General features: G+C 36.6%; 1 protein-coding gene across 7 annotated transcripts in view; it reads right to left on the bottom strand.

Moving 5' to 3' along the window:
* Positions 1-14,630, bottom strand: part of MTA3 (metastasis associated 1 family member 3) — a 169,774-nt gene that overhangs the window by 64,288 nt on the left and 90,856 nt on the right. For all 7 annotated transcript variants that reach the window (XR_011473157.1, XR_011473158.1, XM_070429106.1 and 4 more), the window contains exons 5-6: positions 10,511-10,574; positions 7,607-7,724 (exon numbers count right to left, since the gene is read on the bottom strand). Coding sequence is in view for 5 of the 7 variants with exons in the window: in XM_070429106.1 (XP_070285207.1) it covers positions 7,607-7,724; positions 10,511-10,574 (182 nt within the window). In the remaining 2 variants the exon portion in view is untranslated. The remainder of the gene's footprint in view (positions 1-7,606; positions 7,725-10,510; positions 10,575-14,630) is intronic.

Here is a 14,630-nt window from a genome sequence, read left to right as displayed (position 1 = left end):
GGATTTCATTTTTCACTGTTTACAATCCTCAGCATGCTGAGCCAAGACATTCAACATTAGGTTCATAGTTAAAAACAAAAAATTTGCAAACTGTGTAAAACTTGAGAAAGGAGAATGTCACATTTACACTTCCCTATATCTTCCAGTAATATATTTTAAGTAAGTTAAATAGTAATGGTAAAAAAAAAAAAAGATAGTAATGATGAAAATAAAAATTTGATATCTTAATTTTTAAATAATACCAGATAAAATGACAATGCTACTCAGTATTGCGCCCCTCTCTGTTATATACTCCAGAACGAAAGGATAAAACTGATATTTAATTTTCAAATTCTAGTAAATTTGATATTTCAATCCCACCTATTCATTCTGCAGCACACAGCAGAAAGAGAATCCATATAAGAATTCTAAAATAAATTTGCTGCAAACAATAAGAAAACACTCCTGGATGCATTTATACTAACACCTAAGATACAGATTAATACCATGAAATGAGAACAAAAATAGCAACAACAAAATGAAGATAGAAATATCAAACAGTCACTCTAAACTAAATAAGGATTCCCCATTTTGGATTCAACATATAATAAGATTTATATAACAGTTTGATCACTTCTTTACAATTAAAAAAAAACTTTTAAGAAGCTCTTGAATAATCTTATTTGGAATCTATATAACTAAATTCTCAGCTAAGTGTAAGGAGTACTCTTTGGAATGGTCTTGGCAATTGTAGTATGAGCCAGAGACTAGAGAAGCGGTTCTCAACTTGTAGGTCGAGACCCCTTTGGTGGTCAAACGACCCTTTCACAGGGGTCGCCTAAGACCATCCTGCATATCAGATATTTACATTACGATTCATAACAGTAGCAACATTACAGTTATGAAGTAGCAACGAAAATAATTTTATGGTTGGGTCACAACATGAGGAACTGTATTTAAAGGGCCAGAAGGTTGAGAACCACTGGACTAGACCAAGATTAATTCCATGCTCTACTCCTGTTCATTCCAGTCATCGCAATAATCTTACTTTCCTCCTCCATTTATGATAATCTGCTCAAGTCCCACATCATCAAATCATCCAGTTCATGAAGATCTCCCTAATACTTGAATTCCCATGAAATGTATTTACCAACTAACTGTATGAATTGTATATTAGCATCCTATTTTGGCACCAAGCACAAAGGTCAATCAATCCTTTGTCCCCTTAAACCCTGGCTAATGCTTCCGCCACTGAGATATAAGTCATGTGTACAGTTTCAACAAAATAAAAAATGGAATTCAGGTTGCAGATGTTTTTGAACACAGGGAAATATCTTCATAAGCCCCTTCATCTATAATTCCAAGCTTCCCCATAGTTGGGTGTTGTTTTTTTCAATTACAATTTACTTTTAGTATTTTGCATTGGTTTCAGTTGTGTAATATAGTGTTTAGACAGCCATATAGTTTTAACACAGTAGAAAGTGCCACAGATTTTAAGGCCACTAAATCAGCCACTACTTGCACTAGAGGAAGACATTTCTGTAGAATGTCCATCTTTTTTTTCTCTTAAGCTCTCTGTGAGAATACATGCTTTCCTGATCGCGGGGGAAAGTCTTAGATGAATTAGCCCAACTTCCACACCATAATGACATTTTCCTACTTACCTACTGCACATGAGCTAATTCAAGGTCTTAAAGCATATGTTGCAGCAGGGAGACTATACTAATGTAACTCTTTAACTCTCAAAGATGGAGCCTCCTGAAGTTCTCAAACACTGACAAAAGTATTGAACTAGTAGCAGCAGACAGTGGTGACCAGGGGAAAGCAACTGTAGTAGCTAACAATGTGTTGAGAGCTGTGCTAAATAAATTACTTCATTTGGTCATCACAACACTATTATATAGGGTGGAGCAAACATAGGTTTACAATTGTTCGTATGGAAAATAATACAATAATTAATAAATAATAAGAATAAGCTCTTCCACATACTCACAACTGTAGACCTACTTTTGCCCCCTATATATGTACATACATTATCCCCTTTTTAAAGGGGAAGAAATGGGAACTTAGAGGCGTTGAACAGTTTTTCCAAGGTTATTCAGCAAAAACATAGCACAGCCAGGTTTTACCCAAACCTGTGAATCCACTCATTGTAGTTTAATAATTTAATGTTATTATACTTTTTAGCAGCCACAATTTTAATTTAATATGTAAATAGATTTCTTTCTTAAATGTTCAGTGTTACAACACAGTGAATTAATAATTCAAAAATTTGCACATTATAATACCTTTTTCTACAGAAAATTCTCTAGGTGCTTTATTCAAACTCAATAAAAGATTTAAAATCTCAAAGAACCCTTTACCTTCCTTTGCAAACTACATACCAATCCAGATATTCAAGAGTTTGTTAGATGGTGAGCAGTCATAAATGAATTTCAAAACTCTAAAGTCACAAAAAGATTTATTCCCTAGCAAGAAAAATGCCACAACAATATCTTAGAATCCATCAAGATATGTACACAAAGAATGTAAGCCTATAATATATTCTGACATGGTGCTGATGTTGCCACCTCCTCAGGATATTAATTCTAGTTCTGCAACCCATGCCGGTGCAAACTGGAATCTGGCCACTGATCAAATGTACCCACTCAAGGGCATCAAAGTAAATATCTGTTCTTTTTCTAAAAACTGTTTTTATTGATTTTAGAGAGAGGGGAAGAGAGAAGAGAAAGAGAAACATCAATGACATCGATCAGCTGCCTCCCACATGCACCCCAACCAGAATGGAGCCCACAACCTGGGCAAGTGCCCTGACCAGCAATCGAACCAGTGACCTTTCAGTGCACAAGTTGGCGCTCAACCAACCAAATGAGCCACACCGGCCAGGGCCATAAATATCCTTTCTCGAATATGATGTTTTCTACTATTTAATTTCCCTGCAAACAGGTACTAGCTATATATGGAAGTTTCTATGATGACAATGTCCATGTTTTTCAAGTGTGGTTTAACCACTGGCATACCTATTTACAGCCCAACACCCTCTCCCTTGACAAAAATATTAATTAGAAAAAAGGAGTTCTTTAAATCTTGTATCTACTAGTAATTGACTACCTATTTATAACTGAAAAGAAACATTTAGTATATGCTAAATGCTTTAAGCTGAAATAAGAATCTAAAGTGACTTCTTCAATTATATGAAAAATATGGTGTTTTTCTTTGTTAAAGTTGAATACTTACAAATAAAGCCAATAGATTATAGACTTAAAAATAAGCGTACCAAGTAATACACAAAACTACAAGACTAAATCTATTTTTTTTTTTAACTCCCACAAGACCCAAAAATGGCCTGAACAAAGAGCAAGACATCTCTTGTTTCTGGTTAAGATGTTTTAACCTCATCAAAATGTCTGTTCTCCTTAAAATAATTTAAAAATTAATGGCAAACCCCAATAAAAATAGGAAGATTGTTATTTTTTCCTCTCTGGTGTTAGTCAAGCTGATAATAAAACTCATTTCGAAAAATGATACAGCGACTATCCTCACCAGATATTAACACATATCTCAAAGTCTCTATAGTTAAAACAGTGAGTTACTAGAGCAGGAACAAATAGACCAGTGGAACAGGACAGAAATCTCAAAAGCAGACCCACATACTGCTCAATATTATGAAATGATCAATCACCTTCCAACATAATATATAATGTTAATACAATTTCAATCAGAATCTTAATAAATCTGGAAGAGAAGAAATTGACAAATTGTTGATAAACAACCACAGTAAGGGGGAAACAATCTTAAGAGATGCAATCTCTCCACTAAGAAATTTTAAAAAACAGTAAGGGAAAACTTGCCCTGTCATAAAACATATAAGAGATAGATAAAGTAAAGTTGGATCTCTAACACATGAAACTCTGCTTGGAATATAATTTTATGGGTCTCTATAGAGTATTTATGTAACAGTCTGGGAGACTATGTTAAATTAATAACAGTGGTTAACAGTGACTTAGAAGGGATGATCTGAGGTACTACTACTTTTATTTCCAGTGTAATGGCATCATTATCTTCCACAATTCCTATTATTTGCAATAAAATAATTTTAAGATTTTTAAAAAAATGGGCAGAAGCAAAGAGAATACAGTGGAGCCCTTTTGTTATGCTATGTTAAAAAGGATTTCATCCTAGCCGAAACCGGTTTGGCTCAGTGGATAGAGCGTCGGCTTGCGGACTGAAAGGTCCCAGGTTCGATTCCGGTCCCAGGTTCGATTCTGGGTTGCGGGCACATCCCCAGTAGGAGATGTGCAGGAGGCAGCTGATCGATGTTTCTCTCTCATCGATGTTTCTAACTCTCTATCTCTCTCCCTTCCTCTCTGTAAAAAATCAATAAAATATATATATATATATATATTTTTTTTTTTTAAAAAGGGATTTCATCCTAATATTTGTAACTGTGCAAATTTCATTTGGGTATTTTGACTACGTATTGAAAAGGTGAGATTCTAAGAAATGTGAAGTACCTAACAGCAGCTTTCAACTTGTAGTGGAATCCCAAGGTTCCCTGGGACACCTTAAGAGATTTAATAGGGCCTTCTCCCCCCACCTCACCCATAATTACCTAATTTTTCTTATATTATTTAAGGTCATGTTGTGTAATATTTCATTTAAAGAAAAGGTTTTAGTGCCTAAATAAAGTTTGTAAGAAGACTATCAGGAGAAACATTATATTAAAGGCAATTAGTATTTGTTAATGAGCTCTAAGATCTATTTTATTAGTGAACATTGAGTCACATTTTCTAAATACAAAGAATGCCTTTGTCAGATTACTGGTGTAACTCTCCCAATGGCACAGCTGTCTAGAATCATTCCTCTTACTTAGAAGAACCTCAAGTCCATTTTGAGGACTACAGAGTAAATTATTGCATTTTATGTATTACTGTTTCCTAAAATAATTTTTTGAAATTCTAAGCTAGGCGGACATGTTTTGCAAATTATATGACTCTGACTAGACTTTTGCTTTTCAGGGACAATATTATATTTAAATGGTTTTTGGATAAATGGGAACTCGTGAGATTGCTGACCTGATTTTTCTGCCCACTGTTACGTGAAACAGCCCAGCTTCATTACTTTGTTCAGCATGTATGTCTACATGAGCAATACACAAAATTTCCAGACTTTTTATATACCTAGGCTTATGCTCAGTCCTCAAGGGAGAACCTCACTGTCAATGACTCAGGCAGTACAAAATGGTAAAAGTCAAATAATAAGAATAGCATTCAGGATTACATGAGCATCAGGTCTGCACAGTTTGAAGAAGGGAGAGATCAGAGTTCAGGGAGGAGTAATAAAGGGCAGCCCAGGATATATAGGACTTGGGCTGGGTGCCTGTACACACATGAGCACCACGGATGTTCCTGGCTTTTGGCCTGTGCACAGATGGACTTACTAAACTATCTCACTAGGAGCATATACATTTGTCAAAAACTCATAGAACTGTACACTAAAAAGGGTGAAATGTACTTACAACATAAAAATTATAACTTAATTACAACAAGGAAAAAGTCCACCTATAAATGACTACCTGGAAGACAAGTTGACATTTTGTAAAAATTTCAAATACATGTGCCCTATGATTTAGCAATTGCACTTTTAGGAACATATTTTCCAGTTATATCCAGAGTACAAAATTATCCATTATACCATTACAGCACTATTGGTAACATTTTAAAATCAAGTGTTTTTTAATAATAATTTAGTGAACACTAAATGATATAAGTCTAATATCAAACATTAAGGACTATAAATATCCAAAAATTGTTTCTGGAAGACAAGCCAGTTTGCACCAATCAGAATGTGAGTAAATGCAATCTCCCAGCCTATAATAAATTGATATAGTCCAGTTAAAAAAACACATGTCCCAACACAGTTGAATACAGACATAGCATTCTGTTCTCCAGGCTTAATCATTACTGACTGACCTTTCCTGGTATTGAAGTTCATGAAAATGCAAAAGTCTGCAGTCTGCATTATTCACAGCCATCCCACCTACCCACGACTGACATCAATGTGTCCTACGGTTCACAAACTCTATCCTGAGTACCTGTTGATCTAACTTTTCTGCATACATATTCTAGAAGGAAGGCAAGGTAGAGAGAAGAACCTATGGAAGAGCTCATGTGCTTTAATAATCAGAGGGCAGAAATAAATGTAGAGGCCTTTCTGTGAATAATGCAAATCACACAGGTCTTAAAGAAAAAGATTAATAAATTCTAAACTTCTATATGACAAAAAAACTAAATAAAATATATTTACATCACTGTTAAAATGTCTTAAAAATAAAATAATGAAGTGGGGGAGGGGTGCTTACAATAGTTGTAGACAAAGGGCAAATACTTTTGTATTTGTTTACCTTTAATATTCAAAGAACTCCTGCCAGTACATAAAAAGGTAAATAACCAAGGAGAAAATGCACAAGGTATTTATAGAAGGGCTAAAGATAACTAAGACAAGCATAATCTCAAATTCTACATCTTTTTTTAAATTAAAATAATGAGAATTCAAAATGTGAAGGGGAAAATATCCCTCATAATCACAGTGTTGCTGAAGGCATCTGGTTCTTTCATTTATAACAATACAGTATTTTGGAATGGCAAAGAAGCATTTTAGATATCTAAAATGTACACACCATTTCACTTCCAAGGAGTTATGCTTGAAAACTATTTACACAGCATAAATATATGTATAGATTTTCTAACAGCATCATTTGTAATGACCAAAAAAAAAAAAATCCTAAACATCCAAAAGTCTATCAACAGAAGACTGGAAAAGGAAATTACCATACCTCTATGCAAACGTAAGAACTGTACAGTCACTAAAAAGAATAGTTACTCTACACACGGGAAAAGATGCTGAAGATACACTGCTAACTGAAAGAAGCAGTTGCAAAAATAACGTGCAACCTGCCACTGCACATGGACCATTCCTGGGTGAAGTATAAGCCAAAGTGGGAACAAAATAAACATGCCCTTTTGATCAGAGTAATTGAACATGGGTTTGAAATGAAGGAAAGGGGATAACATTCATTCCCTATGTTATACATTTCTCTATTTTGTGTTTCATTTTTTAATGTAAGAATGTTTTACTTTTGAAATCACAAAATAAAAGTTTTGAGTATGCAGTTATAATATATGTTTTGCTAGAAAGATGTTTTTAAAATACAAAGCTTGGAATCTCTTTGTTACATTAAGCTACCCAGATCAGCCAAAATCTCCACCAAAATGTAACTGCTCGCTAGATTTCATGGTCTCTTCCTATAGATGGCTTACAGGCACTCAGGATCTCAAGGCACCAGCATGCCACATTAAAACACAAATTCAACAATATGAACATTCTTAAGTTTGCCCTTTAAAAACAAAAGAGAAAACAGCCAAAACACTCATAAAAATGTAAAATCAAAAATGAATAATTGATGAAATAAATTATTATCCCTTGCTTTTTTCCACAATTCTAAAATTGGGAGAACCCTTTTAAACTTTAGCCTAAAGGTTGTTTCTCCCAACTGAGAAAACCAATGTTTGAGTTTTGAGATACAGTATATGTTCTCATAGTACTTGAAGCCCAAAGTAAGTCATACCTTCTGAGAGCATTTCTGGAATGTCTGCTTGATATCTAGGTCCCACTCTGATCTCACCTTTGTCAGCTAATAGTGTTTTCACAGAGGGGTCATAGACCAATGAGTAGAAAAAGGTATCCTGGAAAAAAAACAACAGAAAATACCTAGGTAAACTTTTTATAAAACAAAAAATCCAATGTCATGATCATGAAACCACAAAACTTCAGAGAGTGTATAAAATTTCACTTTGGTGAACAAATTCGTAAATGTTTAAGGAGAACACAAAGTTATTATCATTATGTAATACAGTATAATATTAAATCAAGCCAAAACAAATAGCTTAGAAAAATATATTATAAAGATTTATTATTTGTCCTAGTCTAAAAGAAAACCATTTCACTGCTCTAAAACAGGATTTTGAAAAGCTGGCAAAGTTAAGCCATGTAAGTCAAAGGTAAGATACCTAAAATCAAGTAATCATTTAAATGTCCAAAGCCCACACTAAACAGTATGGATGCTTACATAGATAATAGGCACTCTTACTTTTTGAGTGTCCATCCACATTTTATTAAAATGTACACACACCCACATTAATTAAACTATAGAAGAGCTGAGCTTTTATACAGTTTACTGATTAAAATGTCACACTGTAAACATTTAATTAAACATTTATTACTTATAATTCTATAGTTCTCCTTTAAATTCTGAAGCATTCATATGTATACGTAGGTAGGTATATTAACATACATACATACCACCACCATCAGCACACCCACCTGACTATCCGTGGTCCCATAAACTGCAACAGAGCCCTAGTTACTGAGCCTAATGGATAAGAAGACCCAGCCACCAGTCCTTAGCTGAATTCTGGGTAACCAATGGAGGCCATCTGAACCAGTAAAGTCTTGTCCTTGCTTTCGGCTATGATTCTGAGGGTCACCTACTGCATGAACCTCTCTATTACATCCTGGAAGGCCGGGCCCATCATTACCATCCGCACTTTACCAAGACCCAGCCAAGCAAACTGCAAATAAGAGTTAGATTATAAAGCTTTCTCCTTTCAAGGTCTTAGAGGCTGTGATAATGGGAAAGGAGAAAACCAAAAAGGAGATACTAAGAAATTCTGCAGTGTTTTAATCATGGTTCACTGTCAGAAAAATTAAACAGCAAAACTGTTCAAAAGTCACACCATTATGTGACATGTAAAAAAATGCTATCTAAGGAAAAGAAAAAAAATCTGCAGATTATATAAACCTGCTTAATAAGCCTGAGGGGGGGGCAGGGGGTAAGGACAGTCAGTACATAATCAGAGTTGTTGTTTCTTTATTTTTTAAGACAGGAGCAACAAAGAATGTTACTAGGTAACTAAAGCTGTTACCACTGGCTCACTATCAGCTTTAAAAGTAGAGGCGCTTTAGGTCACTTTCAGTCTGTAATATGTTAGTATAGTATTCCATAAAACAAGATTTTGCGCCCTGGCCAGTGTGACTCAGTTAGTTGGGTGTCATCCTGTTCACCGAAAGGTTGCTGGTTCCATTTCCAGTCAGGGTGTGTATGGGAGGCAACCAATCGATGTTTCTCTCTCACATTGATGTTTCTCTCTCTCTCTCTCCCTCTCCCTCTCTCTAAAATCAATGAAATTGAGTAAAGATTTTTTTTAAAAAAAATTTTTTGTTAAAGTTTCCTTAAACGCACTGCCACAGGTCAGTTCCTATCTCAAAGATTGATAAAAGCCTAAGTGGTGAAAAAAACAAACACCTTTGCAAACTTTCACCTATTACAGTCCTTAGCATATCCAAATTGCTAACAATAACATAGAAGGCAAAAAATATCATTTTTTAAAAATCCACTCAACAGTCAAATATACCAATAAAATACACTGAAACATATTGAATGTTCCCTCCTTTTATTTCTGCTTCTGTGCTAATTTATAGCATTATCATTATCCATGTTATTATCAACCATTCTGTTGGACAGACTGATGTGAGTACCTTCTTTTCTAAATTTCATAAGCATACATTATAAGGACTATTAGCCTTTTTTTCTGCCTTGAATATTTTTTTCCTTTTAGTTTTCTTTATTAGAGTTCCTAATACATAGTAGATCCACATATTTTAGCTATCCTTTTATGTTTTCTTCATTTGAAATATGAGGACAATACTTGAGTGTGATAAGAAATATGTCCCTTTAGTTCTTTTTTAAAAATACACACACACACACACACACACACGTATATAAAATAAAGATTTACGGAAAACAAAAACACCATGAAACTATATATAAAGGTAAAATACTGAAGCAACACCAACAGTAAAATATTTTCCCCATAATAAAATGCTAATAAGTCACATACAACTGTGTATAAAGTGGAATACAGGTTATTCTGTTTATAAGCATTTCCTCCCTTCATTTGAAGCACATGCTCGAATTCAACCTGCTAAACATAGTTAAAATTTTTCTTGAAGTTTACAGAAAGAAATGTTTTTAGTTGACAAAGTTTATTAGGGTTCCAGGAAAGAAAGCACACCACCAATGGTAAAATCTCATCTAAAAGAGTCTAAAAGAAAAGCTATTTATTAAAAACAATGATGGCAACAAAACAAACAAAAACCAGGAAAGAGGACCAATTACAGTAAAGTCATGTTTTCATAAGCCAAAATATTTCTTCTACCAGCTAAATCATGTGCTGTACTTTATATAGTTTTTCATTACCAACTGAAAAGAGAGAGACAGACACAGGGGTTTTGTCAACTCTTGCCTCAACCAGAAAAATCAAATTATCCAAATACATTTTAATGATTATCTTTTACTATAATACTGCTATGGTGGTGCAATAATTTGGTACAAAAAGAAATTAATTCAAAAGATATGGCTTCATGCAAAAAATGGAAAAACACACAGAAAACAAGTGTAATTGTGAATTACCTCTTTATCGAGATATGACAATACTGACTCTGTCTCATTCAGAAGGGCCACACTGCATTTCCCCCTGTTGAAAGAGGGGAAAAGTGAATGAACAAATAAGCGTTTAAGAAAGGCTACTCCACCTTCACAGTGGTGACGTATGCAAAATACGGAATATTCAAAATGTAAAGTTGGCATTAAAAATCCAAATGGCAGTTAGGAATATACATAAATGTATATGTGTAAGACTGGCTTTACAATCCTAGTGTTGCATAATCTAAAACATAAGACTGTTTTTGTAGACATTTATAGAGAAGCTAACCTCTATAAATGGAAAGAACTGTTAGGCGGTAAAAGCTTATATCATAAAGCATTTTATAGTTATTTAATTATTCAAGAAAAAAGTACAATGAAAAACCTTCAGATTAAGTCAGTTTCTGAGTCTATAATGAGTAAATATGAAGTGGTTTTATATTTTTCAAGCAAAGACATTATATAAACAATGCAAACCAGTATCTAATATAACCTCCAGATTTTTAAAGAAGCCACTGCATATGATAACCTAAAAATAATGCACATTCATATCAGGATTAACTAACTTACCTTTATTGAAACTGCTCTAAAGATTAGTTAAAATTTAAACACTAGGAACTTCTACAGAGCAAGGGGCAAAATAACGATCTACAGGCTTGTGCGGACCTTGAAGTTTGCTAGCAATTACCTTTGATCCTAAGTCCTACGCATGAGTTTGGAAATTATGTCAATTTAAAAAGGCTGGTCTAGACTTGAGAAAAAGGAAGGTTATCCAGGTAGAGGCATAAATTATGAGCACTTTTAAAATTATCCTCACTAGCTTGAAAAATTCAATATAGCTATATATGTGACAGGAGAATTTTTTAAAATATATTTTTATTTATTTCAGAGAGAAAGGGAGAGAGATAGGAACATCAACGATGCCCTAGCCCAGTGGTCGGCAAACCATGGCTCACAAGTCACATGCGGCTCTTTGGCCCCTTGAGTGTGACTCTTCCACAAAATACCACGTGCGGCACGTACAGTTCGATTGAAACTTCGTGGCCCATGCGCAGAAGTTGGTTTTTGGAAAGGAGATAGACGAAACAAGTATACAAGACGAGTGTGGATGGGTGAGTTGGAAGGGGTCGACCTCAGCGAATGTACCTCAATCAGATTGAGGACGTTTTTAGCAAAGGCCAGCTTAGGAGTACCCTAACTAACTTAATAACAATGTACCTACCTATATAGTTTAAGTTTTAAAAATTTGGCTCTCAAAAGAAATTTCAATCGTTGTACTGTTGATATTTGGCTCTGTTGACTAATGAGTTTGCCGACCACTGCCCTAGCCGGTTTGGCTCAGTGGACAGAGCGTCGGCCTGCGGACCGAAGGGTCCCAGGTTCAATTCCGGTCAAGGGCGCATGCCCGGGTTGCAGGCTTGATCCCCAGTAGGGGGAGTGCAGGAGGCAGCCAATCAATGATTCTCTCTCATCACTGATGTCTCTATCTCTCTCTCCCTCTCCCTTCCTCTCTGAAATTAATAAAAAATATTTTTTTAAAAAAAAGACATCAATGATGAGACTCATCAATTGGCTGCCTCCTCCAGGACCCCCACTGGGCAACACGACCTCCTTATTCATAGACTGATGCTCAACCACTGACCCATGCTGGCCGGTCTTGACAGAAGAATTTTGACTGTTCAAGTTATAGATATTCGTCAGGGCTCAGATATATTTTCTAAATATGATGTATTTAATTTTCTAAACAAAAGTCACTACTTGCTCCCCACAAAATAACAAGCAAAAATAAACACATTACAGGGAATACAGTCCATAGTCTATATGTATAAAAGGCTAAGTGACTGTCTGCCGGGAGCTGGTCCATCCTTGCTGCTTGACACAGTCGCTGCAGAGAAGAAAAGTCTGCACAGCATGTTTCAAGGGACCTGGCGTATATGGCATACTGTTCTTAATATGTTTGCTCCCCTTTTTGGCGCTATGTGTTTTAACCAAGGTCACCTCTCTGAGAAAGGATGTTTCCCCAGGTAGGAATTTTTCCCTGAAGTTAGGGAGGGAATAAAACCCCTTAACTAAGTGCCAGGCGGGTAGTTAATCACTTTAACTAAGAACAATCACGCTTAAGCTACATAATCTTTACTCCATGGAATGGAGATAAGAAACAACGCCCTAACCTTTGGAATAGAAATTGACAGGATTAAAATCAACTGGTATAAATACAGATGTAACAAGACAACAGAACAGAACCTAAACACAGAACCTAGAGAAAGAACCTAGGGAGAGAACACGGCAAAAGAACCTAGAAACAGAACCTAGCAAGAGAAACTTGCTGAAGAACCTAGAGACAGAACCTAGAGACAGAACCTAGGGAGAGAACATGGCAAAAGATCCTGGACAGAACCTGGCTACAGAACTTGGCTGGAGAACCTAGACAGAACATGGCAGGAGAACCTGGATAGAATCTGGCTGGAACCTGGCTACAGAACCTGGCGACCGAACCTGGCTGGAGAACCTAGACAGAACTTGGCTGGAGATCCTGGAGGGAGAACCCAACCATGCTGATCAACTGAATGCTGCCTTTGAGTCTTTTCTTCTTCACCGACTCCGTCCACACCTTTGGGGACCCCTGGACCTGCTGGGGCTGGACCCCAGCAACTGTCCGACCTCTGGTACCTATCTTGCGCACTGACCACCAGGGGGCAGACACTCAATGCAGGAGCTGCCAAGCTGCGGTAACTTGGCAGCGGTGGTTCTTGGGTGAAGCACCCTGAAACCAGAGAGGAGGGAGCCTGATTCCTTGTGGGGCTGCATGATTCCACCTTCGGCCTGATTCCACCTTCAGCCATGGGTTATGCTGTTGCTGGGGCACTGTCGCTCCGAATCTGGTTTACTGCACACTTGCGTTTGCATTCCACACCTTGTAGGACAGCAACTTTGCAGAGTGCCCTCTCGTACTCTGGGAACCCTCGGGGGATGTCGGAGAGCCGGTTTCGTCTGATCCCCACAGGCCAGGCCAAGGGACCCCACCTGCTCACTCTGCAGATGCCCATGAGCTGTGGCACCGCCCCAGGTGCAGCTAGCTGGGAAGGAACCAAAGGAGGTTGGCTCCAGGGTGTGTCCGGCCTGTCTCGCCCAGTCCCGCCCATTGGACACCACCCGGGACCACCTGCATTAGTCCCTGCACCAGAGCCAGCACCTTGAGCCAGCTCCGCAAGCAGGCATCTCGAGCCCAAAGACCTGAGCATGAGTTTTCTTTCTTTTTCTCCCCGCCTCACTCCGCAGATGCCCTTCGAGCTGCAGAGCCACCCCAGGAATTCTAATTTATTTCCTTTCAATGTGTACGAATCTGTGCACCGGGCCACTAGTATTGTAACAACTATGCATGTCACCAGATGAGTGGGGGTGGGGTGGGAGTATCACTTTGTAGTAAAGTATATTCCCTGGCCAGTGTGACTTGGTTGGTTGAAGCATTATCACATACACCAAGGGGTGGCAAGTTCAATTCCCAAGTTGAGGGTTCAATCCCTGGTTGGGGCGCCTGTGGGTTTCTCACATCTCTCTCACATCTCTCTCATATCTCTCTCTCTCCCCCCCCCCCACACTCCCTCCTTCTGTCAAAAAAAAATCAATTAAAAATTTTTTTAAGTATATGATTGTCTAATCACTATGGTATGCACCTGAAACCAATACAAAATAATACTGATGTAAACTGTATTAGAAAAAATTAAATTAAGAAAAACAATTCAAAGGAAAAAAATACCACAAGCAAAGTAAAATACTAGCACATAGGTTAAAAAAATTAGTTTTCTAAACATTTTGCAATACTTCTATATTCCTCAAATTTAAGATCATTTTCTCCTCATAAAAACATCTTTTTCTGGTAATCACCTTAGATTAATTAACATCACTTCAAAAGATATCTCTGAGAGCATATGATATCTCCATAATATCCAATCTCTATTTTGGTTACCAAGAGTTACAAAGGTTTTCTATTTTTCTAATATATTTTATTCATGCATATACTGAAGCAGAAAAATTAACATTATTACTTCAGTACACATAACAACACTCAAAAGTCAACAATTACTTGACATGCTTTCACAAAGGACAA

This window comes from Myotis yumanensis, unplaced genomic scaffold (genome assembly GCF_028538775.1).
Source record: "Myotis yumanensis isolate MYYU_CA2020_CCGP unplaced genomic scaffold, mMyoYum1.0.hap1 SCAF_11, whole genome shotgun sequence".
Classification (NCBI taxonomy): Eukaryota; Metazoa; Chordata; class Mammalia; order Chiroptera; family Vespertilionidae; genus Myotis; species Myotis yumanensis.
Note: the sequence above shows the minus strand (reverse complement) of the source record. Positions and strands in the feature narration are given on the sequence as shown.